Source organism: Toxorhynchites rutilus, chromosome 2, assembly GCF_029784135.1.
Source record: "Toxorhynchites rutilus septentrionalis strain SRP chromosome 2, ASM2978413v1, whole genome shotgun sequence".
In the NCBI taxonomy this organism is placed as follows: domain Eukaryota; kingdom Metazoa; phylum Arthropoda; class Insecta; order Diptera; family Culicidae; genus Toxorhynchites; species Toxorhynchites rutilus.
The window spans coordinates 143341602-143369320 of NC_073745.1; the positions used below are offsets into that span (position 1 = coordinate 143341602).

The 27719-nt window shown below is 37.7% G+C and overlaps 1 protein-coding gene across 5 annotated transcripts in view; it reads left to right on the forward strand.

Moving 5' to 3' along the window:
- LOC129768571 (protein groucho-like) overlaps positions 1–27719 on the forward strand; it is an 81425-nt gene that overhangs the window by 18114 nt on the left and 35592 nt on the right. For all 5 annotated transcript variants that reach the window (XM_055770302.1, XM_055770307.1, XM_055770303.1 and 2 more), the window contains exons 3-4: positions 23485–23582; positions 24202–24265. In XM_055770302.1, coding sequence (XP_055626277.1) covers positions 23485–23582; positions 24202–24265 — 162 coding nt within the window. The remainder of the gene's footprint in view (positions 1–23484; positions 23583–24201; positions 24266–27719) is intronic.

Sequence of the window (27719 nt, forward strand, 5' to 3'; positions counted from 1 at the left end):
TAGAGCCAGCATATGGCAAACAGAGTCTGAAACAGAGAAAAATTCAATAACTCTGTCAAGGATTTTTTTCATCAAGTATGATACCTTATCATCTCCTGAAAGAATTCGGATTGTTATATGTGTAAGGTATTTTATGACTTTAAGGAGATGAACTAAAAATTAAATTCTTCTTTGCTATTCAAAAAATGTTAAATATATGTATAAAGAACGAATAAAAACAATATTTTTTATTCGATTATATACAGTGATAATCGTAGTAGGTCTACCGTACAATGAAAGACAAATTTCTGCATGACTCGAAAACTAATCAAGAAAATACCAAATTTGGCATGCGTAGATTTTAGGGGACACTAAACGTTTCTATGGCGAATAGACACTCCTCTCGTCTCTCTGCCATACAAATGAAGCATACATTTCCGCATAATTCAAGAACTAATCAAGCAAACGGAACTAAATTTGGCATGTGGAGGTTATGGGAACATTTCTAAGGTGGTTCGACACTCCTCCCCTCTCTCTTAGGGTGGGCTGTTATACAAATGAAAAACAAATTTCTGCATAACTCGAAAACTAATCAAGTAAATGGAGCCAAATTTGGCATGTGAAGAATTTAGGGGGCACGAAACGTTTGTATGGCGAATGGACATACAAACGTCCTCCCCCCTCTCAAAGGGGAAAAGAGGGGTGCGATCTGTCTTCATTCTATAATATTTTCTGTATCAAACATTTATTCCATGTAACGGAGAAACATATTATTTGCAAATGGTTGAAAAATCTTGAACGTGAATTGTGTCTGAAAATAATCTGTTATTATAATGATGAGTTTTGGTAGAAGTACTAGGAATTTTTTAGTTGAAGGTAAATTCAACGGGGTCGATTAGAAGATCAATCAATGAACAGTTCTGCGGTTGGACTCATGAACTTGCGCTTAGTAAGAAAACGTGAATGTTTGAAGGTATTGATAACATAAACAAATTTTGGGCGGGAGGAAGTTTGCCGGGTGAGCTAGTAATTTATATTTATTCATGAGTCGTACCGAAATAGTGTCTTAGAAGGACACATTTTTGTGTTGTTGGGATTTCAATTCTACTTTGATAACTGTTCGTGTTTTGATTGTGCAACACGAAGAATATGTCAAAAGTTTGTATTAAGAAAAAAAAAATCGCTACGTTTTGTATTAACCCACATGTCTTGAAATGTTTTTCAAAGTAACCCCTAAACATATACTTTTACCATGAAGATGTTATATTATAAAAAACATAAAATTTCATGAACATGGCGGTATAACGCGACAAACATATTAAAAGGGTCTATTTACTTTAAAATAGTCAATACATTAGGAATATTTTTATTAAATATCTCGAGAATGGCGACATTTAGAAGGGATGAGCTTTTCTGTTTTGAATCACACATTTCATATTTTGTGGCTAAAATTGATTGTTAACATACATCATTTCGAAGTTTCGATAATTCATAGAAATTCGATGATCCACAAAGTTCGTCAAACATAGTTTTACCATCTTGGACTCATTTTTCGAATTTTCGAATTTCTTTCTGAAATTCGTCTATTAAGAAAAAAAAGCTCTGCTATAGTTTTTTGAATCAAACTAGTGCAGCTCATCGATTATTCAAAGAAGGTTATGCTAATCAAGCTCCATCTCATTAAGACGATACAGAAGTAGAGGTGTGAAAACCAAAAAAATCGAAGACTCATTGATACATTAAAACTCAGCTCGAACGATGGTAAAACATGTAAACGAGCTGGGAGTTACAGAACGTAGAAAGGGGTGGAAAATATTTCATTGAAATTGGTAACACATGTATTTCGAAGGCGTGTACCTCAGGTTCAGAACATAGGACAAATTATTTGATAGAAGTGTAAATAACCACTATTTTTATCAAGATTTGCTCCATTATGCTCCATCGGTAAGCATGTGGGAAAAGTGGATTTAACGATCCAAAAGAAATGATTTTAATTTTCAATGATAACATGGCAAGCCACTGATTTTTTTTTCAAGATACACAATTGGAAGCACCTACCTTTTAAAACTATCAACGATCACAAATAATACGTTTGAACGAGGTCCGAGGAAAGAACGACCGAAATGGGAGAATATACACAAGATAATTTTACGGTATAACAACGCAAGACCATATGTTTCCTGTGGATCTGTCAAGAATCAACCAGAATGAGTGAACTGAGAGGCTCTACCTCACCCGTCTCTTTCTCCAGGCATTGATCTCTCAGATTACTATTTGTTCCGATCAATGGAGTCCACCATATCTGTAGATCAGTTCCGGTCTAATGAGGAATGAAATTTCGCCTTTTTTTTGTTTTACATAAATATATATTTATTTAATTTGATTTTTGTTTTATGCAAAGTTCTTACAGGTTAAGTGAACAGCTTATGCTTTGCATCTAAATTCTAGATAAATAAATTGCATTATGAAACGCATGTTTTATATGATATGATTTTTTTTCGATATTGAATATTAGACATTTCAAATCATTTTTAAAATTATTAAAACAAACTACCTACTTAACCTTACTTTAACCTAAATCTGTAAAATTACTAAAAAATTGGCTTGATAACTGGAACGCTTCAAAACCATCGAACTTCTACCAGGGTGGGATTCGTGTATAGTTTGAAAGATGGAACAAGGTTGTGAATTCCGATGAAGCATACTTTGAGTGCAGTAGCAGTGAGTTTTATGTTTCAAACGAATGCTTTTTGGTATCAAATGACTTTGCATACTTGTAGTACACCTAATACATCCGAGTGAACACGTAAACGGTATCTGGGTGGATATTATACAACCTTTGGAAGCATCCGGTATACAAAATATTCTGTCAGTGGTGGCACAGTTCCGCTTCCCCCGAAAAACAGGTCAGACGATGCAACACTCCGTCGTTTAGCACATTTTGCATTAGAAAACCTAGAAACCACTCAGACAATTTCCACCGCCACCTACCGTACCCAAATCCAAACGGTCCATTCTGCATCCCGTAGTTTTATCACACTTTCACGCCCCAGAGAATTTAACCCTTCCCCAGATCGGTCGGGGTTGGAGACAGGAAGTTAAGTGCAACCCCAGAGACGCCAAGACAGAACCATCGGGAACAGAACAGAAACGGGAGGTTTTACGGTGTCTCGAAACGCTCCGATGTGGAAGGAAGAGGCGGGCTGGAATGGAAACTGAAACCGCACTTTTGGCCGTGTGGTTCTATAATTTACGATCCTCACTCTCTCCTCCCTCAAACCACAGAGTCACACATTTGCATGGAATGCTTCGTTGTTCCTTCATTCCTCGCCTTCACTCTGTTGAGGCGGAGGGGGCGCAAATGGCGTCATGAGGCCACTTGAGGGCGACATCAGGCGCAAAAAATAAAAGAACTGCTGCTTCAGCGGAATTTATACGTTTTTTTCACTCTCTCCAACACTTCCTCTCTTGGGCTGTGGTTGCACAAAGCTCGAACCGGTATGAGGGTGGCATTTTGGTCCCACTTGGTGGAGTGAGTGACTTCTGCTGAAAATTATTGCTTCCTTTCGTTCCGACCGGCACCCGGCGGAAAAAGTGAGCATTCATTAAGCGTGCACCCAACCTTGAGAGGGCATGGAAGGATGGAGGGCAAGGGAAGCGGCTCTACGATTTCATGCCGGAAGTCAGAGAGCAGATTCTGGCACCGACAACCGACCTCGTTGTTTATAAATTCAGTGGTTAAAAAGTTTTCCCCTCAGTCTGATGAGGGCGATAATCATGCCGAGCGGCCGCCTCTAATCCACCTACCCTCGGCAAACATATACCAAAACACCCATGCAATCGACATACCGCCACCACCGGAGTACCGAGTTGAGATTATGCATATTTGAAAATGTGCCCTTCTCTCCGCATCCTGCCTTTGTCCCAATGGCACGGCACGGGAAGATGCTACACAAACGCGTGTGTAAATATTGAGGGTATATAAACAAACTCCTGGTCCATGTGTCTTCCATCACCGAGTGACGACGAGCGGGAAAGAGGGGGTCTGTAGTGTAGGAACCGCGGAGAACCAAGCTGTCTGACGGTTTTCGGAGAAATTCGATCCATAGAAGCGGTGGTGGTAGAGAGAGTAGGCGGAGGACAATCTTCTGCCTTCTAATCTTTTCTTTATTGCATCTCGAACTCCAAACATCACACCGCCTGGGAATGTTTGTTCATAAAATTTCAAATTTTCCTTTTCCTGGATCTCGAGGCAGCAGGGCGGGAGACGACCACCTCAAAGCAAGGCTTCTCCGGTTCCCTCCTAAGATCGTCGGTGGGAGAAGCAACTTCCGAGAAAAGTTTATCATACGCGGCAGCAGTGATGATGGTGTGTGTGGTTGTGGACTCAAAGTGCTATACTTTTTTCTTGAACAAACTTCCACATTTTCCCCCTTCCTCCTCTTTCTTTTTGCTCAATGCTGTGGCGGTGTAGTTTTGGCTCGAAGTTGGAAGGAAACCTCATCCATGGGAGATGTAGGTGGTGGCGGGTGAAGGGGAAAACTCTTGAATTTCCGATCCGAGGAAAGAACTTCCAAATTACTACCCTTCCGCTTGAAGAAGTTTCAAGGGTATCGGAAAGTGGAAGTCGTCGTATGCTTCGGGAGAAGATGTTTGCCGGAGAACTTATGTGATTGTGATTAATCGTTTCGCGGGGAAATGAGACGTGGCGGATTTTTCTGCCTGATCGATAATATTCGACGAGTTGTTGTTATTGATGGATTGGATACATCCCGCTGCGTTGCACAGCGTATGTTGGGTGGCCTAATAATTGTGCGTGTCTAAGCTCAGTGAGCAAAAATATATGGCCTCATTTTTTGTGCCTTTTTTGCTGAAAATAAAATGTATTTGTTCGTTTAGAAAATACAGGCAAACCTTTTTTTTTTGTGCGGGGATAGAGACCGCATAGAAAAATCGGGCAAAACTTCACCAGCAGGTTTAAAAAATCGTGTTCGGTGCACATTTTGAAAAAAACTTTTTTTATGCGGTCCCTATCTACCCCCAAGAAAATAACTCAAATCCACGCCATTCACCGTTCTATTTCCTTTTGTTTCTCTGCTTTGCGATGGGACACTTTGCCTTTTCGGTTGCGCGTGGCAGTTTTGTGCTTTTAGTTGCATGTCGAAACGTGTTGCTGTTAGAAATCATGTCATGCAAATATTAGAAAAACTTAGAGCATTTGATGAGAGGAGGGGAATGATTTCAGAAGTGGATAATTGAGACGCAAATATGCTTTTTTCGCACTGAAACGCATATAAACCATCAATAACTTCGTCAAATATGCTTCTTTTCATACACCGCACAAAAAAAAACCGCACAAAAATAGGTTTTACTGTAGAAGAATTATCTATCAACATCGTGAAAGCGATTCACGGAGACATGAAGTATTTCTCTTTTTCTCTCTCTCCCTCTCTCTCTTTTTCTTCTCTTTTTTTTCTCTCTTTTTTTCTCTCTCTTTTTTTCTCTCTCTTTCTCTTTTTTCTCTTTTTCTTTCTCTTTTTTCCCTCTCTTTCCCTCTTTTTCTCTTTTTCTCTCTTTTTCTCTCTTTCTCTCTTTCTCTCTTCCTCTATCTTTTTTCTTTCTCTTTCTTTCTTTTTCTTTTTTTCCTTTTCTTTCTCTCTTTTTTTTCTCATTTTCTCTTTCTGTTTCTTTTTTATCTCTCTTTCTCTCTTTTTCTCTCTTTTTTCTCTCTCTTTCTCTCTTTTTTTCTTTCTTCTTCTTTCTCTCTTTCTTTCTCTTTCTTTTTCTTTTGTTTTCTTTATCTTTCTCTCTTTTTCTCTAATTTTCTCTCTTTCTCTTTCTTTTTCTCTTTCTCTCTTTTCTTTTCACTCTTTTTCTCTCTCTTTCTCTCTCTGTCTTTCTCTTTTTTTTTCTCTTTCTCTCTCTGTCTTTCTCTTTTTTTTTCTCTCTCTTTCTCTCTCTGTCTTTCGTTCTCTGTTTTCTCTCTCCATTACTCTCTTTTCCTCTCTCTCGCTTTTGTTCTCTTTCTCTTTTTCTCTCATTATTGTTCTCTCTTTCTTTTTTTTCTCTCTCTCTTTTGTTCTATCTTTCTATTTTTTCTCTCTCTATTGTTCTCTCTCTCTTTTTCCCTCTCTTTTATTCTCTTTCTTCCTTCCTCTCCCTCTCCATAGTTTTTTTTTCTCTTGTCTGTTCTCAGCTACCACAGCAGGCAACTGTACTAATCTTATACTTCATTCAACTCTTTTTCCCATCGATTTTTAATGTATTCTGAATTTGTTTGCGAATTTAAACAGTGCTCCTATGCATAGTAGTACAGCGCGGACTCGATTATATACAGTCTCCGATTTCACTGTATATAATCGAATCCTGTATATAATCGAGTCAAAAACAATTTTTTTTCATTCGTTTTTCATGCATATATTTTTCGTTTATTGAATGAAAGAAGAATTTAATATTTGATTCATCCTCTTAAAGTCAGAAAATACATCTCTCACATGAAAAAAATATTTTTCTCCAGAATCTTTCAGAAGTTGTTAGATGGTCATATTTGATGAAAAAAATCCTTCTACGCATATGTTCGAATTTCAACCATGACAGAATTATAGAACTTTTTTTTTGTTTCGGACTCTGTTACCTCAAACAGGCTCTACACTAAAAAGTACGCTGCGTAAGCCAATTCTGTTGCTTTCATTTGAATTTGAAATTTGGTACAGGATATAGTAGTGGAACATCTAAATTAGTGGATTTTAATAACTGTTTTGGAAGTGAAAATTTCAAAGTTAGTAATTTTTAATGTGTGATTATTAATTTTATTCCAAAAAATCATATTGAACTTGATTGTTTCTATCAATAAATTTAAAGTTCTCAAAGCACTCTATAATTTGTTCTTTGACACCCAACTTTTAGCTTTCTTAATTTCCCTGTAATATCGATATAAACAATTCCTGTTGAAAATTCAAGCAAAAAGGTTACATTTTTTCTTGAAACAAGTCATATTTGGAATATAAAAAAAAAATTTCAAACTGTATATCGGCGAGTCCAAAATTGTATATAATCGAATCACATATAATCGAGTCCGACCTGTACTCAGTATTTAGAAAAGTTGTCACCCATAATTGAGGAAAGGCTTAAGGAAAACTCCATGTATTGCGGCATTGTGTAGATGTAAGCATTGTTCTGGATATTGAAACAGAAAGATAAAAGTGGAAGACGCCAAAGTAATTATAATTAACTAATTAATTTGCGATACATGCAAAAAACCTGGTCTGCATGTTGGGGACTGTTTCGAAAAATATCACGCGAAGGAGAATTCTGGCATACATTTTATGTCATGGACACAACACAATAAAACACATTGTTTAGTTAATACTTATTTGAGGTTTACAAACAAAATGTTGTTTATATTTCATAATCATAACTTTTTCGTCTACACCTATGCTCTTATCTGCTGTGTTATCATGTATCCCAAATATCATTTCTACCAAAACTTCTACCTAACTAATTGGATACATCGTGCAATGATAGTTATACCCTATTCTCTATTTTCATATCATTTCATGTACTTTGATGATTTTTCGGTTTTCAAAAAACTCAAACTTTGTGACACTAGTGGCTAAAGTACGATTAAGCTGAAATTTTGCATAGGATATTTTAGGAATCAACATTCTGCAGGAATTCCCGTTCGAAAATTCGAGATGACCATTATCATTGGCACTCTACTGTATATATTAGGTTGGGGAAAGCGTAATCCATTATTTTTTATCTCTTCTGTGGGCCAATTCTGGACGTTTCTGGTCAATCGATAGCTTCAAACGGTCCGTTTGTTGACAGTAGTGATGTGAATTTAGTGTATTGTAGGATTAGGATTAGGCGAGTGCATCCGTGGCCGAGTGGGTAGCGTCTCACATTATCATGCCGGGTGTTCGGGTTCGATTCCCGTTCTGGCCGGGGGATTTTTCGTCAAAAAAAAATCCTTCGACTTGCACTGTGATCACGCGTATTCTAGAGCTTGCCCCTCGGAATACATTCAAGGCGTGCTATTTGGCTTAAGAAATCTCAACTAAGTATTGATACATGACGCTAATTAATGCGTTAAGACGGCCAAAGTTCCACGAGGAACGTCAACGCCATTCAAGAAGGATTAGGCAATCTCTTGAAAAAGATCGATTTTGACGGATAGATTTTCTAAACGGCGTAGGGATCGATTCACCGATTAAATCGGTATCAAAGAATCGATTTTTGCTGAACCAAATACCTTTTTTCCAATTTATTTACATGTTCCATATAAGTGTTATCTTTTCTTGAAACATGGGATAAACATTTCACATTTCTATTCAAGCACCAAAGGCATTTTTTTTGGATTCCAGGGAATTCATCTTGTACCGTCATAGAACCATTTAATTAAACAAAATCGATTGAAAACCATTACTATAAATTCAACAACTGATATTCATCCCGACAATAACCCTTTGTTATGTAAAAAATCCTCAGCTTTCAAGAAAAAATATAAAAAAATAGCGCCTTTGGTTCCGAGACCATGAAAACTATGAAAAACAAATACAATCAACAATGAAAAACTAGCTAATTAGCTTTAATTTGATATGTCGACCATCTAAATCTGTTCAGTAGTTCACAAGTTATGACTTTTTGAAAAAAGTCATTTTTGGAAAAAAGGGGAAAAAGTTGAATGGAAATGGTCACCCTAATAAAAAAATAGAAAAATATGGATCCAATGTTTTGCGATAAAGAACAAAATCACCACTTTTCACGAACATCTGAGAACCAGGATATCGGTTTGGCATGGAATGGCTGAAATATCGATCCAAGATCGCCCAATCCTATTTACAAAAATAATGGATTACTTTTTTCCCAACCTAATATCATGATCATGATTCTAACTTTTGAATTGAGATTTTAACTCAATTTATTATTTTAAAAATGTGTGTCTTATACTCAAAATAAATTCCACAGCGCTCAATTGACGTTTCACCTTCCTTTGTACACACTTCAACCACCCATCAATAAAAAAGAATGCCGTCACGTGAACATACAACAAAGTGAGAGAAAAAAATCCCATAAAAACAATTACCCTCGCCGACTAATCGTGCCTCGTTACAGTTGGCATCGGGCGCATCGTACTCCTTTTTCGCGCTCCGGAGCAATAAATTTTTTGAAGCACCGGCGATTGGGCGCCGCTTGGTTGGATTCCCACCCTACTCAACTTCACGCGCGTAAAACATACCTCCCTCGTGGCTCGTCGTTCGCCCGCTCGCCACTTTTTGTGTGTTGTCCGTGTTTTGTTCAACCGCATTCAACGCGAACCGAAACTTCACTGCAATTGTGTAGATATAGAGATATATGAATATACATATTTTTATTTGCCGAAACTCTATGTCGTGGCAAAACGAAACGGATTTTCCATTTCGATTGCGCTACCAACTACCGCTGCGAGGCACCTCCTCTCGTCTGTTTGTCTGCCGCAGAGCCGGAGCACACCCTTCGGCCCAACAATAAAAGAACCCGGAGTCACACTCCGATATAAAAACAGCATAATCTGAATTTGTGTTATTTCAGTTTTTTTGGGGTAGCAGCGGCAATTTACCCTCCGCGCGTTATTCATTTATTCATGAAATAGGGAAAAGAAACCGACATAAAAAAACGAACCCCAGCCTCAGCAACATGAATTCCGCTCCCTCGTCCTCGTCCTCTTGTTGAGGTGATTCGCAAGGGCAGAGATAAGGGGGGAATGAGGTTGGTTCGTGACAGTGCGTACTAATTCACCCTCGTCCTTATGCTCTCCGTTGATGGGTTTCCAAAGTCGCCCCGGTGGAGGGAAAAAAATCCATTCGAAAAGATATCCTAATACCCGGGCTTTGTTTGCCTAATAGCACAATAGCGCATTCTACGAGGGAAGGCAGATAACACGGGAAGCGGGGGAAAAACAAATGGCTCTCTGGCCGGCTTTTGACGCTAAATAAGTAAATGCGCGCCACCCCATCCATCCATCCAGCCATCCGCCGGGGTATCGTTAGCAGCGGTGGTATCGCAGCGCAGTTTGTGGGCAAGCGAGGCAAGGAGTCGTCGCTGGCGGTTTGACGGGCCGACGTCGGCCCAAAGTGATTAAAATTGAATTTAAGTAATTTGAAGACCCTTCTCACATCCGGCTGCGGCAGTGCTTTCGGATTCATTTCGTCCCAGCGGGGGAGGAGGATGCCGAGGACCCGGAGCGAAACTTAATGAAAATATTTCGATAAATACTTCCAGGGGTGTGTGTTGGGATGAGCATATGGCGTGCAAAAGTGTCAGTTTCGGGAGTTTTACGGGGGTGAGAACAATGAGTAGTCGTCCCGTAAATCATAACGCCGAGTATGGAGGGGTCGATCGGCACCAGCATTAAATCAGGCAAAACATTTCACAGATAATAATTTCCGGATAAATTTGGGTCTCTTGAACCCCTCAGTGTGGCAGTCGGAAGCAATCGATGATGGTTGTTGGGAGAACTGATGTTGCCGCTGTTGATGATGCTGCTCATCGGAGGGATTGCCGAGTTATTAATGTTTACCCGAGGGGAGAGCAGCAAACTGTAACGGCTGCCGATGTGTGTATGCAGCCTTCTTAATTAACAATTACTGCTCGTGTCGTGCTACGGATTGGGACTGAAACGACTGCGTCCAGGGAACGATATGAGGGCCCACACACACGTTTTGCTGGTTAAATTTGTAGCAGCTCGTTTCGTGCGTGCGAGTTTTGCTGGCGCGTCAAACACAAGGGGGATTGGGAAATAATCAGATAATCAGGAGCGAGGGTTCGTCGGACGGGGGAATATCGGTTGGGAAATTGCGGCCTTTGTTGCGCACATCTGCTCACAATCGTTAGAAGACGTTCGTCTTCCACAGACTATCCGTTTCGATGCTATTGGCGAAATGAAGACATTACGCGTCGGCACGTGAGCATTTCCCAAATGTTTACCCAGCGATTGATTTATTCGACCGAGTTTCAACGGGGCGGCGGTGTGATTCATCCCAACCGTCGCAAAGGTAATGAGCTCTGGGAAAAAGAGAAAAAAAAATATGAATATACCTTTTTGCACTTCTCAAACACAGCGCGGTGGGAGCACTCAAGTTGGAGCTTCTTCACAGTTAATTATTTCATGAATGTTGTTTATAAATAAATTTGTTTCGCCTCATCCCTGCGGCGAATTGCCAACCATTCATTGAGCACAAAAAAAAACAGCCACACAAAAAAAGAGTTACAGAAAATAGAAACCCACACCTCATTACGATCGGCAATTATTCAGTTTACGATTGGCGCGCACAATTTGTTGTTTCGGCTTTTTAATGGGTTTTGGCGTTCCGTTCCTTTCGCGCACTGTTTGCGGATTTTGATCCGAGCGTTTTAAAGGTGAGGTAGACGAAATACGATGACGTGAAGCTTGGGTGAGACACGGTCATTGTGCCGTCGGGGAAGCGGTGACTCTTTTCACGAATCTAACATATTTAATGCGCAACGTAAACAATTTTCGGTAAGCAGAGGTATTTTTTCACATTCATGTTCCAACCTTTCATAAATACGCCTTTTGAATTGAATTTTACCGTTGAACTTGAACTCGCAAATGTGTAACTGTTGAGGTTAACACATTAAGGACCACATGTTTTGGGGCAAACTTGAACGCTGCATTTGTTCAGATTCCACGAATGAGATCGTTTCCTTAGATATCGATGAGACGAAGGCGAGCCATCGGTAGGCCTTGTTAGATTCTTGGCAAACCAAGGATTTAACCATCAAGTGTAGAAAACACGGGTTATTTCATGATCCATCCGTAAGAGGCGGATCGCGAAACACGAGAAATCTCGTGAGCGGTCCGCAATGTGTTAAATTACTCAACACGGACAACTACCTATTACGCTAAAGGTCACGAGTTCGATTCTCACTCCCGACATTCTTCCGAATTGAAAGTAAAGTGACGAACCAGCCAAAAGTGTTGAAACCCACAAAGTCACTAACTCATAACTAAGTCGCTAAGTCACTATAATACAAACTGAATTTTGCAGTGGAATGTTATGCGTACATTGCAAGTATATTTGCCGCACTAAAATAGGTCATTCCTCCAAGAGAAGTTATCGTACCGAAAGGGTGAGGATATCATATAAAGTTTTAAGGCGAAATATGAAAAAAATACATGTCGACCTTTTTGGAGAATTCTTCAATTTTTTCGCAATAATTTCTTATAGTACTAATTTTCCCATCACTTTTTACGATCAGTTTCTTGATTGCATTTATTCAATTTACACTTATCAATCGCCAAAAAATTTCAGTACAAAAACTGGAAATCTGGACGAAACTTTTCTTAATAGAATCTTAGTTATCGTGCTCATACTATTTTTAACATCCCGTCTGTAATGGCACCTGACCGCCTTATGGACCTTCGTGTGGTTGAATGAATGACAAAATTTCGAGAGAAGAAAAGAGAAAGAAAAGAAATATTGCGATATAGCACCGCCATTACTCGTTAGACCGCATAGAAATTTGCATGAATAATTGAATATATGCAAGGAAATATTTCTAGGCTCAGATTGTAATAAATAAATTATACATTTTTCGGAACTAACTATTGAACAGCTGAAAATGTCAAGCATTATCTCAATTTAAATCCCGCGTTCTGATTGGTCGAATGACATGAGCAATTTGTTCACTCTCAGTTGTGCTGTAAAAACAGAAAAGAATGTAGCGATAATGATGCAACATGTCACGTTGCATCGAACGGAGATATAAATTACGTGATCGTGACATTTTCTGTTAGTAACACTCTAGACAGCGATCAGCCAACACCGTGTGTGAAATTTGAGATAATTGAGATAATTGACAATTTCGCAAGGCTTTGAATTTTGGTCAATATTTGAACACCGAAATCTGTTTTTTTCATTCCGATCCTGTACACATTCCTGTTGATAAGGTAAATTGTTGATTTAAAAATGACAACTTTATCAAAAACTAGCTGAAATTATTATTTTTTATATGAATTCTTCCGAATTCTTCCACTTTTTCTTACCGAGCGAACGTTCGTGGGTTCAATCACAGAACTCTCCATTGATTGATCTTTGCAATTTCCATTTACTATGAATTTCCTGTTACTGCTGCCGAAACTCATCACTAAAATATTATTTTATTTTCAAACATGATTTTCGCTATAGATTCTTGTTTCACTTGCAAATAACATGTTTCTCCGTTACACGTTTGATACAGAAAAGTAAATTTTCATTCATAACTTTTATTTTCCACCTGAGATTAATTTTCGCTTCTCCCTCAAGCGGAACATGAAGCTCAATTCCGCAAACTCGAAAACCAATTGGACTAAAAACAATGTCATAGTGGAACTATGGGGATTTTTTTCAAATTTTCTCTCTAAGCTTTCAAAAATTTCGAAACGTTTTCTCACCATAACAGAGGGCAGAGACGAATACAACAAAATATACGGCTCAAATCGGACCATTCCTTTCTCGGGTTTTCCGGTTAGTATCACATTCGGCCTTCCATTTTTATTTATATAGATAGAAGATATAGAAATGCGTTATTTTGCCTGACAATCAATTTCCACCTTCGAACAAAGATCAATTTCGATAATTTCGTACCATATCAAGTTTCGATGTAATTTTCGAACATATGGGAATTCAATTTTCGCAATTTTCCGACCTTCCTTCAGAGTTTTTCGGAAATTTTATGATTTTTCTTCAGAGTTTTCCGGAAATTTTCCAATTTTTCTCTCCACTATATTGATCTACGGGAAGAGACAAATACAACAAATCATTGGATAACATCGGACCACCCTTCTTTGGGTTTTCCGCTTTCGAACAGATTTGGCCTTCCATTTTTATTTATATAGATTACTTTGCATTTTTAAGGATGAGGTCAATTATATCGGAACACGCCCTAGTTAACAATATTTTAAACTGAAATCAAAAAATTATACTGTCTAGTCACGTTTGCTTCTTAAAGATATTTGGTTATCTATCTAATCGTTCTCAGGAACTCCAAATTATCCTCAAATAGTTTAACAATGTAATTTGCCAAATATAAATGTGCAACAAACAGCCTAACATAATTCTATGTCAACCCTACGGTTGCATCTCGGATATAACCCGCCTGTATTTTTTTAAATTGCTTAATGTCTACGAAATATATTCCATTTAAAAAACTATTCAAAATAATAATTAAAAAGAAGAGTTGATTAGTACAATAGCCGTTTCTTTCGTATTTTTTCGAGGTGTCAAGACCGAAGCAGTTTCTAAAACCCATTTTCTTAAAAAACACGTATCTTTTGAATCGCTTCATCGATGCTTCGATGGTTCATGTCATGCCAAAAAAGGACAGATGTTTGAATTCTTCCTAGGAAAAATGGTGAATTACGCCTCGAATGGCTTCATATATGCGAACACTTTGAAATTTTCTCATGGTTTTTAGGGGTCGAGACCAAAGAGATGAGACTTCAGCTTTTCATGTTATTTTCGGAATACCGAGGGTTTATTACATAGAAAAATGTCAATATTTCATGAATACTTGTTTTTTTTTTAAGAATTATAGTAACAGATCGGCTCCAAAGAAATATTTTTTTTCTAAAATGGCTATACCCAAAAAGTTTTTTTTGTGGATATTGATCATTATTTTTTTTTGTGGATTTATTTTCTGGTAATTTTTGTTTGTATTTAGAATACAACTCGATGAGTTATCGAAAACTGCGATTACAAAAAATATATATTAAATATTAAATTAAATATATTAAAATTATACCAAAAATCTCATTAAAAAGTATATAGATATGTATCTTCAGCTACTTTCGATGAGAAGAAGGAGTCGGTCGCCCTTTGGATTGTCGTAATGAACAACATTCTATACACAAAATCTATGCTAGTATATCGCGAAGTATTGAATTCTTCTGATACAAAATTCAAAAACGTAGAAAGAACGCTTCACAATGCCTCTCTCATGGAAGTCTTCTTACTTATTGGAAATCGATTTTTACAATCTTCTCTTGATGCCAATTTCATATCACTCAGGAAGTTTTGCAATGCGAGAAAAATGTGCAAATCGCTTGATGTTAGGTCCGAGCTATATGGCGGATGCATTAAAACTTCCCAACTAAACTCCCAGAGTTTCTGGCGAGCCACTACAGACGCTTTTTATTGTCTTGATGGAACACAACACCTCTTCTGTTGGCCAATTCTGACCGTGTCAGGTCAATCGCTAGCTTTAAATGGTCCAGTTGTTGACAGTAGAGATCTGAATTTAATATTTTATCATACGGAAGTTACTCATAATAAATGATTCCTTCCAAGTCTCACCAAATACGCCGTAGGACCCTTCTGGCAGTAACTCCTGGTTTGGCCACCGTTTGAGCTGCTTCACCAGCCTTTACCATGACCATGACCAGGCGTGTTATTTGGCATAGAAATCTCTGATACTTAGGGAACTATAAACACCCTTCACAATTTCTGCGGCCTGACTTGCTTTTACGCCTTCATCGAACAAACATTGTAAAATGAACCTAATTTTCCCTTTTTTTTGGCTTCCATTGTTAACACTCTGTAACTCACAACTGAATGGAATAAATCATCACTTCAACCGTTTACCGAGAAAATAATGGGTTTCGTTTTCGCCAACCTAATATTTGGTTGTTTACATCCATCGGACTTTATAGTCCGGACACAAAACAACAATTCCATTCTATCGCACATGACGAAAATCAAAATCGCAATTTTCGTATTAATGCTCTTGGAGCTCTAAAGCACGGGAAACAGAACGACATCAATTCCCCTGCGGGTTCCCTAAATTAAAACATAAAATATTAGCTTTCGCTCTAGCCAAACGAAATCAATCACACAAAAAACCGCGCTTCGCACGAGGCGGCCGCACCGATTGCGCGAGCTCTCTAATTTGACAAATTCAATCATTTGCCGTTCCGATCCAATCATGATTAATTTTAAGTGGGTCGTTCTCGTCTCGCGTCCGTCCGACCGATTCCTTCTTCTCATCGAAAGTAGCTGTAGCAGTAAATTTAACATGTCAACGCCTCGACGCAGTCGGACCGCCAACTTGGGTGCTGGCGGAGGAGAGAAGGCTGTCCGTGAAGCGCGATGGCCGGGTGGGGATACACTTAAAATGCTTCTCATCACATCGTCCCACGCTTAATTTATTCAGACATAGTGACGGCATATTTTCTTTTGCGGCCATTTGTGCGGCGCGATAATGGTGCGTCGGTCGAAAAATCGCGCGTTGGCGTTGGCTTGGCCTGGCTTATGTTCGGAGCAGACACTCTGAAGAGAGACAACAATTTTTGTTTGGCCGAGCGGGGTAATTTGGTTTTCGCGCGGTCCGTACAGTCAATCCGTACGAAAGACTCATCCGACAAAAAAAAAATAATTAAACAATTTCATTATTGGGTCTTCTTTTGGTCAGACCGCAAAGCATCTGGTTACCCCTCGGATCGGATTCCATTCACTCCTCGCAGTCCCAGGAGCGGTGGACACCCAAATAGGAAATAATATTTATATTTATTTCCCAAACAGTGAGCGACCGCAATAAAAACGAACAACCATAAGAAGACCAAGAGCGCAATAATGTGACACGGGGTGTGGGGAGCTCTGCTCCGCTGCCTGCCACTGTAGAAAATGAGCCTGACGATGATGATGATGATGATGATGACAGGCCGGCGTTGTTCGCAATGATTGTGATTTTGGGAGTTTTCCGTCCTCGACACCAGCATGGCCAGAGGGGTACAGAGAATATCAATTTCACACCGTTTGAAGCGAATGCTGCTGCCAGGCTTGGCCGGGTGCTTGACTCGTTCGATAATTACACCCAGGGCTGTGCCGGTTCCCTCGTTCCGCTGCTGAAGTGTTCCATTCCGAAGTATATATAAACAGTTTATGACCGAGTCAGGCCACTGCTGAAATTAATATTCTTTTCCTTTCGATTGTGTCCGTGGCGTGACGGGGAAAGGCGAAGGGAAAACGGTTGGCGTGTCGCAGTGGTAAATTGCACCGAAATTAATTTTTCAAAGAGGGAAGCATATGTCTGCAATATTAATTGACGGCTGAATTAGACGGGTCCCAAAGCCTGCAGTCTGAGGGGGAGGAGGAGGTATCGCGCAAACAAATCAAGCTGTCGAATTCCGAGTGTGATGTCCATAATTTACCCCACGCCCACGGGGTGATGCGATTCTTCCATGTTAAGCACCAATTGAGTCCGATTACAAACTCGCAACACCAGTCAAGCAATCAGCCAACAAAATCGCAACAGCAAAATCCTTAACATGAGCCATATATTTAGCGCAACACAATTCAGCAGAAAAAAAGTCCGTTCACTTCATACATGTTTTTCTGTTGCGTTTATTTCCACCGAGAGCTTGAAATTCATCACCTTCCTCTTGTCTCTCGCCCCCTTTCGAGCATCATCAACCCACACGCGAAGTAACGCCGTCTCTTCAAAAACAAGGTGTAAGAAAAATTAAATTACTACTGCACCGTTAGCGAGTAATTTTCTGCATTTGCAGCTTGTGTTCGTGTTGCTGGTGCTTTTTTTTTGCTTCAAGTGCCCCCTGCTATATCCCACACAGCTATTTGCTGTTGCAGCAAAGATATTGCCACCGTTCGCGTAACGTGAGGATTTTTTTTTGTTTTTTTTTCGCGCTTAGATTCGAGTTTTTCCTCTCATGCGCTCATTTTCGCTCCTTAGCAACGTTAATCACTCAACTGAAGTCGACGTAGATTTTTCGGTTGATGTAGCTCGGCGTTTACCCGGTGTCCTCTGAGGTAACGCGCAGACACAGGTGCTGTTGGGCTGGAAATTACGTAATTGAGTTTGGCTGGAAGGGAATTGAAAGATTAAAGGGTAGGAGCAGCAGTTCTTCAAAAAATAAGGTTCTGTGTCGCGCTCGTTATGAGCTTTTAATTCAGTCTTAAGAAGCGTAGAAAAATGACTCTTGGAGTGCGCCCAAAAAGCGCATCAGTGCCGGTTCAGAATAAGGTTTTGGAAAATGAAAAATAAACTGATAAAAAATAAAGACAACCCCTGAGGCTATGTGAGCAACATTTAGGCCGAAATTTTGGGTATCAGAAAGCAGAAACCCAAACGCAAACACTAACAATAGAACAAAACACACGCAACAACATTTGGGGCGTTTTAGAGAAGATATAACGATTGTTCTGACTCTTTTCATCACTATGGATGAGACTTAAATCTTCCATGATCCCAAGGTAAAACAAGAAGTGGCGTTACTTCAGTGCAAGCAAGGTAGAAATATCCTATTCCATACATCGAACTCTTGTTTGTTTCTCGTAAATAATTTAACAGAATAAAAAAGAACATTTAGAAAGAAAAGTTTTTTTTCGATGCCAAATGACCTAAAAATGTGTAAAACGTCGAGATCTGGTGTTATCACGACAAAACATTTTTGGCCGAAAATCGACTTTTTGGGACTTAGCCTGAGTGGCCGAAAAATCAAAACTTTCAGTACTTTGAGGCATCCCTAAATCATGTCCGATTGAGCTAAAATTTTGCACAGGTCATTTTTTTGCCAATAAACAAAATGTACATGGTCGGTTCTTTAAATTCGATAATTATTTTTTTTTCTCATACCGCCAGCGGCACTCAGTCTAAGTTCCAGAAGGTTGATTTTTGGCCGAATTTTTTTCCCGATGACACCAGATCTCGACGTTTCATGCATTTTTAAGTCATTTAGCATCGAAAAAAAAATCGATTTTCCAAATTTCCTTTCTCTCCCCCCTAGGAAGATTTTCGAGGATCAAACAATCAAAACTTTGAGTGCTTTGAGGCACCCCTAAATCATGTCCGATCGAGCTGAAACTTTGCACAGATCTTTTTTTTTGTGCCAATTAACAAAATGTACATGATCGGTTTTTGAAATTCGATGATGATTTTTTTTCCCATACATCCAATGCCACCCAATCCCCATTTTTGAGAATTCGTTACTCTTGAACCGCAAACGAAAGGCATTTCCCTGAATAACTCGAGAACTATTCAAGCAAATGGAATCAAATTTGGCATATAGAGGTTTTAGAGATTGATTTTCGTTCGAAAATGGAAATGGATTTTAATGTGATAAAACGCACTCCTATCCTATACTCCTATCTATATAAATATGAATGGATCGCCAAATGTGTTGATAAGAGCAAGACTCGAGAGAGGAATTGTCTGATTTAGGGGGTGTTTCTATCCTATCATATTTTCGGTATCAAACATTTATTCCATGTAACGGAGAAACATTTTATTTGTAAGTGGTTGAAAAATCTTGAACGAGAATTGTGTCTGAAAATAATCTGATATTATAATGACGAGTTTTGGTAGAAGAACTAGGAATTTTATAGTAAACTAGCTGGACCCTGCCACGTGGAAAAAAGATGTTTCCACAAATAGAACACATATTCATTACTGAATAGTCGATTTTCATTTGAAGCTCAATTTTAGAAACGCACTCTGGTCAGATATAAAATCATTTTTCTTCAAATTTTCCAATTTTTCATGTCGTAACAACACTCCTTGAAGTGGATTGTATATTGAGTCCAGCTTTATATATATATATATATATATATATATATATATATATATATATATATATATATATATATATATATATATATATATATATATATATATATATATATGTATATGTATATATATATATATATATATATATATATATATATATATATATATATATATATATATATATATATATATATGTATATATATATATATATATATATATATATATATATATATATATATATATATATATATATATATATATATATATATATATATATGTATATATATATATATATGTATATATATATATATATATATATATATATATATAATTTCTTCGCTTCTCCAGTATTATCTGTTTACATAGTAAAACTCAATCAACCAGTCAGGCAAGAACAATACAGCTTTGCGATATTACAGAGCATCTACAAAAACCAAACTCAATCGAATATCTTTTGCCAAAATGACACACGAAAGAGAGAGGGTTTTTTTTCTAAATTTTCATATGCTTGAAAATCTGTAGGGGTTGGTATCTAGGACACGACCTCATTACTGACGTAGGAGTACGTGATTATTTCATACAATTCACTCGTTTATCATTTCGGATATCAAAATACATAGACATTGGAAAATTAGCTTTTTGTAGAATATTCTAGTAGCCTTGAATAGGGCTAATGAATGCGTGGTTTTGTACACCCAAAGTTAATTTTTAGCACATTAGCATATTACATAAAATGAGCTGAAAGATAACATAAAATATTCTACTATCCAATACATGTATATAATTTGTATAATATATATGCTAGAGCCAATATGAGGGAGCGAAACAGGATACACATTTAAATGAAGGCATATGAAAGCTTTTCGTATAGTTTGCCAAATACACAGCCCATACAGAGAAAGATATATTCTCGTTCATGTTCTTCTTTATCGTCTTAGAAAACACCTTCCAACTTCATTTTATAATGAGGTGTAATATTATCACGTTCTTTATAATAGCGCTGGCAGCTATATGGATAGCGTGATCGTGTAAAGTAACTTTGCATTCCAGCCGGCCTTGGTTCGATCCCCATTGACGTCGTTTGGACTTTTTTTTTACACAATCCCAAATGAAAAGAGAAAAGAAAACAGAAAGAGATGTCTGCTCGCATACATACAAACCATTTTTAAGCTTTTAAAATAGCTTATTATTTGCGCATTTGACTCTCATGCACAGGAAATGGCATCTTTTCTGCCAAAGATGACATGTTTTCTGCCAACACTAGTTTGGGTGTAGAAGCAGCTGAAGATGGTTTTCCTACTGAGAAAACTATCCCGTCTTGGTGCTTCCGACGAATTCATCAACTGGCTGAGATCATACCTGTCTGGAAGAACGCTCCGTGTCAAGCTCCTGTCTCACACTTCATCTCCGTTTGCTGTTTCTTCGGGTGTTCCGCAAGGCAGCAATCTTGGACCACTGCTGTTCGCGATCTTCTATAACGATGTGTCGCTTATTCTAGCATGTGACTGTGTGTCGATATATGCAGACGACTTGAAAATCTATCTAGCCATCGAAACCCTCGAGGATTGCCGACGGTTACAGAGCCTGCTTGACCAGTTTGTGAGTTGGTGTCGCCTGAACAAACTAACTATCAGTATAAATAAATGTGTCATCATGAGTTTCCATCGAAAAAGACAACCAACTATATTCGACTACACGATCGATGATATTATCTTGGAGAGAGTCAGTCAGGTCAATGACTTGGGCGTAACTCTCGACCCTAAGCTCACTTTCGACGCACACCGATCTGCATTGATATCCAAGGCCAATCGTCAGCTTGGGTTTATTTCGTGAATCTCTAGGGACTTTACTGATCCCTACTGCCTGAAATCTCTCTTCTGCTCGCTTGTTCGGCCGATTCTTGAAACCGCATCTGTAGTATGGAGCCCGTACCAACACATGTGGATCGTCAGGATTGAACGGATTCAAAAATGGTTCATCCGTAGAGCGCTTAGGAATCTGCCTTGGCGTGACCCGCGGAACCTGCCGTCATATACAGCTAGATGTCGCTTACTGAACTTGAATACTCTTGAGCGTCGTAGGCGTATTCAACAAGCCACCTTCGTTGCCAAACTTCTTTGTGGTGAAATCGATGCGCCTAACTTGCTCGAGAAGATGAACTTTCGCGCTCCCAGTAGAATTCTACGATCCTCGTTTTTGCTGCAACCGCTTGCACATCGTCCGTTTCATCCGTAGAGCAGTTTTATGACTTTGGAGAATCATCCCTACGCTTCAGAAACCGAATTGAGAATCCCGATGTGTTTAATGTTATGTTTTAATGTTATGTTTTTGTTCGACTATTATACTAATTTTTGTTCATTAAGACGATTTTGTCAGATGAATGTTATATCTAAACAAATAATGATGATAATAATGATTTATGGTTCATTCTTTCCCTAGCGGGAACAATACACAAGCTGGCCATATTTAGCATTTTGTTTCGTTCGTGAAAGTTCTTCAGAATCAAAACTAACGTCTATCGCGACGGTCTTTTTCGCCGCTGACAAACTGCTGCTACATGTGGTTATATTTTTAATCTATCACCAATCATTATCTACCTGTGACAACGCATAAACAACAATGCTTACGTGTGATTATGTGATTATGATTCGTATGATTATACACGAGCATTAGGGTGGCAATGGGTGTATGGGAAAAAATTCAAAATTCAAAAAAAAAACATGTACATTTTGTTTATTGGCCAAAAAAATGATCTGTACAAAGTTTCAGCTCGATCGAACATGATTTAGGGGTGCCTCAAAGCGCTCAAAGTTTTGTTTTTTGATCCTCGAAAATCTTCCAAGGGGGGAGTAAAGGAAATTTAGAAAATCGTTTCTTTTTCGATGCCAAATGACTTAAAGATGCAACGTCGAGATCTGGTGTCATCTCGAAAAAAACTTTTTGGCCGAAAATCGACTTTTTGGGACTATGGAAAAAAAAAATTATCGAATTTAAAGTACCGACCATGTAAATTTTCTTTATTGGTCCAAAAAAATGATCTGCGCAAAATTTCAGCTCAATCGGACATGATTTAGGGGTGCCTCAAAGCACTTAAAGTTTTGATTTAATATTCCACTTTCTTTTTCCTTTAATTTTCCACCCAGTACGAAGGCGGGGCTTACGTTGCAATTTTTCAATTTTGCCTTCCCCTTTCTGCACTGCGCTCGCATTTCGACCGGACTGATTTGCACAGCAGTCTTCGCAACGGTATTTGTATATGAGAAATGAGCCGCGCAACTGCAAAAAGCCGCTCGTTTTCGAGATCGCAGTTAGGTGAAAGCAGAAATGTCTGAACCTGAAATATATGATAAGATGGGCCCAGATGACTAACCATTTTCGTTAATTTAAACTATTTACGGATTAGAGAATAGAAATGTATAGCATATCAAACAAATCTTAGAAGAATTCCTACTCAAATAATATGCCATGGGTAAATGTTACGTTCGGGTATTTGTTATATTCGTGTAGATGTGCTTCGGGTAAACGGCATTCGGGTGAACGTTCTACAGCTGAAACCAATGCTCTCAGCCATGGTACATGCTCCACCAGATTTCTAGAACTCAGGGTCATAATGTACACTCTTTGGTCATGTATGTAAGATTTTCTATACATTGAAATAATTCTGGAGCTCGGATCTGAACGTTCAATGAGTCTTAATCAATTGACGCAATTCTACTATCATGTAACAAAATGAACTGAAACTAGTCCTTCTGTTGCTTATGTCTTATTTGTCTGTTGAACAATCCAAAGCATCACTTCCACAAAGAATAGAACATCACTATAAACATGGTGATATACCCGTCGCCTACGCTTCAAATGAATGAACAAAAATATCAAACTGAGACACACTGAATCCGATTTAACAACTCAATTTAATTTTTGTTTCTTTCTCTTTACTTTTCCAGGGTCCCCCACAGTCGGCACAGCCCTTCAAATTCACCATAACCGAAAACTGTGATAGAATAAAGGAGGAGTTCAACTTTCTACAAGCACAATATCACAAGTAATTAGATTTCTTTTTCTTTTTTTTGGGGAGAGTTGTTCATTCAAGCCCACTGTTCACCAATTCCCAATCCACCACCTATCGATCCCAAATCCATCATCATCAACCTGAAAAAGAAATGAAACGGAACTCGTTGGCGTCATTCCTCGCAATATTTTCCAGAGAAAAAAAATCATTTCATTTCCTGCCCGACCCGCGTTTTCGCGCGTGTCTTTTGATGTTTTTCTTTTCGCCTATCCTCCAACGACCCCCACATCGCAAAACGCTCTGCGTCAATTTTCCCGTCGTCTTTCCAGTAATTGATTTCGCAAAGTTTTTTTTCGCTTCTGTCGAGTTCGATTTTTCCCACACTACCGAATAAAAATTTCCATTTTTCAATAATCGCACTGTTCCGCGAACCCCCCATCCAATCATTTGATCTATTTTCCGACTGTGAGTTTGGGAGAATCAATCACACCACCCCATTCCCCAAGTTTACAACAGAGAATATAACATGAAACACTCGCTAATGCGCTCTTTCTTCTACCCCACGCTTCTGTCACGCCTCTCTCCTCCACACTTTTGGCATCTGGAAACGCGATAACAACATCAACAACGCGACGATTTATGTTGCCACCAGCTTGAAGATGGAATGTGAAAAATTAGCTCAGGAAAAAACGGAAATGCAGCGACACTATGTGATGGTAAGTTTGTAAACACTGTGTATACATAATAGTGGGGAGGGACAACAAACGCCCGATATAAACTAACTATAACGACCAAAGCCAGCCGGAAATGGATTTTTGTGTTTTAAATTTTTATGATTTGTAAGCGATAGAGGAGAGGAAATGGAGAGCGGTAATCATTATAAACTGTCGGATCACGCAAGCGGACTGTAATTGAAAAAATAATATAAAGTGTGGTGTTGGTTTTCAATTGACAAGAAAAATGGGACAGCGAACAATATTTTATTGATGAACTTTTTAAATGCACTACCCAGATAGAATAGCTAGGCGATTGATTTCGGTCCGATTTGTAAAGTGAAGAGAAAAGGTTTGGAAGTTAGGTCGCAAGATGTCACACATTCTGGCGACGATAGATTTTGAAGAGTTGGAAACGTGAGTCTTTCATAGATGTTTTGTCAAAATGTTCATAGATGTTCTGAGTTCTATATACGAGATTCAAGCATGGTGTTGGGGACGATAAAAAAATGCGTCAGTTCGTGTAGGGGTGGCTTATACCGATATTCTCGAGGACACTTCTAAAAAGAACTTCCAACCTCTTTTATACATGTGTTCTTGTTTTTTAACACAATAAGTAAGTTAATAATTACACAATGTAAGCATAATGCATTTGTTTCCAAATTATTGTTGATTAGTTGTTGAAAAAATAAAGATTGGAAGTTATTTTCTTTGAATTAAAATTCTCAAACACGCCAATAACAACTAACAGAGTAATGACCGTGAATCAATTGATCTTGAAAGAGAATTTTTTAACGTGGGACTATGCTTAACAGGAGCGTATAGAGTGTAAAATGAAATTCTGAATTTGTTAATTGGTGAAGTCTTTCATAGACGTTGTCTGTGATCCGTAAAAAGGCACCTAACCTATCGTTGTGGTGAGGCAGAAAGGAAACTTGCTTTTTCTAAGACTACGAGAGATTTGATTTTAAGCTTCTAGGTGGCCTTTTTCAAAGCTAGTGACGAACGAACTTTATAGTTTAAAGTATCGAGGCTACAAACAAGAAGAAGAACGTTTCAATTCGAACTGTTGCTGTTTCGCATAATAATTCAGCTTTTCCGATATTAATGAATTGTGGTCAAGTGGAAACGATTGTGGTTGAAATGAAATAAAAATTTCAAAAGGTGTATAATGTTTTTTATTTGGAGCGACAAATCATTATCTTCTATTTACTTCATGAAGATAAATCAATACGAATGCTAGCCGCGATTTCCAGATGCCCAAAGGCATTTTCCGATTTTTTTATTACAAATAATTATTTGTACATAAAATGAACCCATAAAAATGGGATGTACATCATTTCAAAACTCAAGCTCTCCAGTTTTGGAATATTTTATAAACAAATTTTTATCTTGATATGTATAGATGTAGTGGACAAAAATAAGGAGAAGAAATAAAAAAAAAATGTTTTCTGTTTTTCAAAGGTTATGTGCTGATGGTCGATTAAATAAACTAAAAAAAAACAATTTTGTTGCCAACTAATTCAATAGAACATCCACTTAGCAAAAATTTTGAGAATTCCAATAAATTCATTGCAACGATAATTTGTTTCATAGACGAACAATAAGGTTTTGCATCGATTTCAAAAAGTGCCAAAAACCTGCCTTTCGATTTGCGATGCGATTGTTATTTATTGAACAATTAATCATCAGGAACGAAGGGGAAATTTATCTTTCAAACAAAAATATGCCTGTATTGAAAGGTCCTATAGGAATGTTATAGGAATCAAATTAAAACTGGTTTATTGGATTTGCTATTGAATTAGTTGGCAAATTTTGTCAGTCCACAAAATCATTGAAAAAACAGAGAGGAATAAATTTTTCCCGATATTTTTGTCCTGTATACCGCACCAAGATGAAAATTTGTTCATAAAATATTTCAAAACTTGAGAGTTTAGTTTTTAAATTATGTAAATCTTTAATATGAGAGTTTAGTTTTTAAATGATAAAAGACCTTTATGAGTTAATTCTATGAACAAAATTGTATTTTTGATTTAGGATATTTAGATTTATACTCAGAATAATAAACAATATATAATTTTCCATTGAAAAGTATCTGTAAAACATATTTTTTATCTAAATTTTGTAGAAAATAGAAAGTAGAAAATAGAAAATAGAAAATAGAATGTGAATGTAAAGACATTGATCATTTAAGCAAATTTGCATACTTGTAAACATCGGAAAAGAATTAGACTACTTTTTGAGAAGGGCCAGAGTATTTTCCTTATTTTTTTACAAAAATTCTAACTTGGCCTCTCAATTGCAGAAACGACAGTTGTCGTCTGTCAGTTTTCCTATTTTTCTATCACCTTGGAAAAATAGGAAAACTGACAGACGACAACTGTCGTTTCTGCAATTGGGAGGCTGAAACTTCAGATCATTTACTGTGTCAATGCAGTGTATTAATTCAGCGAAGACTGCGGATTCTTGGAAAGGGTGTTCTTACACCTACCGAGATACGGTCTGCTGAACCAAAAAAGGTAAGGTACTTTATAAAGGAAGGCATACCTTCTTGGGGGGAGATGCAAAATCATTGTGCGACTATCACTTATTCCCTGAGTGATGGAACGTAACTGGAGTGCACCACAATAGATCAAACTAATGGTCGCAGTGGTTCAATGCTCCTACAAAAGAAAGAAAGAACTTGGTGTAGGTTTCGGTTAAAGGATGAAATGCAGGAAATTGTTTCAATTTTCATAGAAAAATGCCAAAGTTTTTTTTTTCAATTACACTGAAAAACAATATTTTGAAAAATCAAATTCATTTTTCTTAATCGTATTCTCAAAAAAAAGTATGAATAGCCCATACAATTACCAACAAGTCATCCATACATCGGAAGATGGGCACTTTTACAAGAAAAAAGTTTTTCTAATAACAACTTTTTCATGTTTTCTTTGAAAAAAATACGACCTAATCCTAATTTTAATTTTGTTTCAAGTTAAGATGGCGCAACATTTTTGTATTTTTTATACTTTCTGGAATATACGGCATTTTTGTATGGAGACTCCTGTAAAAGTAATGTTTTACTCGTAACATTTTTGTGCGTAAATACTTGAGTTTGGTATTTTATTGACATGGATGATTTGTTGGTAATGTGATTTTTTAAATGGTTTTATATGGTTCTATAAAAGCGTAAAGAATTTCATATATTCCATTCATGTTTTGCATTTTTTTTTTAGTTAGAAACATGTCTAGAATTTACACGAGAATTTATACACAAAATATTATGAGTAAAACAATTTTTTCAGGAATCTCCATACAAAAATGCCATATACAGTGGAAACAGTGGATTATCCGCGAAAGCGAGTTCCATAGTAATTCTATAGAGCTTTCCAAAATTTGTCAGTGAGACGTTGGTGCTTGCTCTTTTGTTTTGCTCATAGCTTTCATTTAATCTGACTACTGGTGCACACGTACT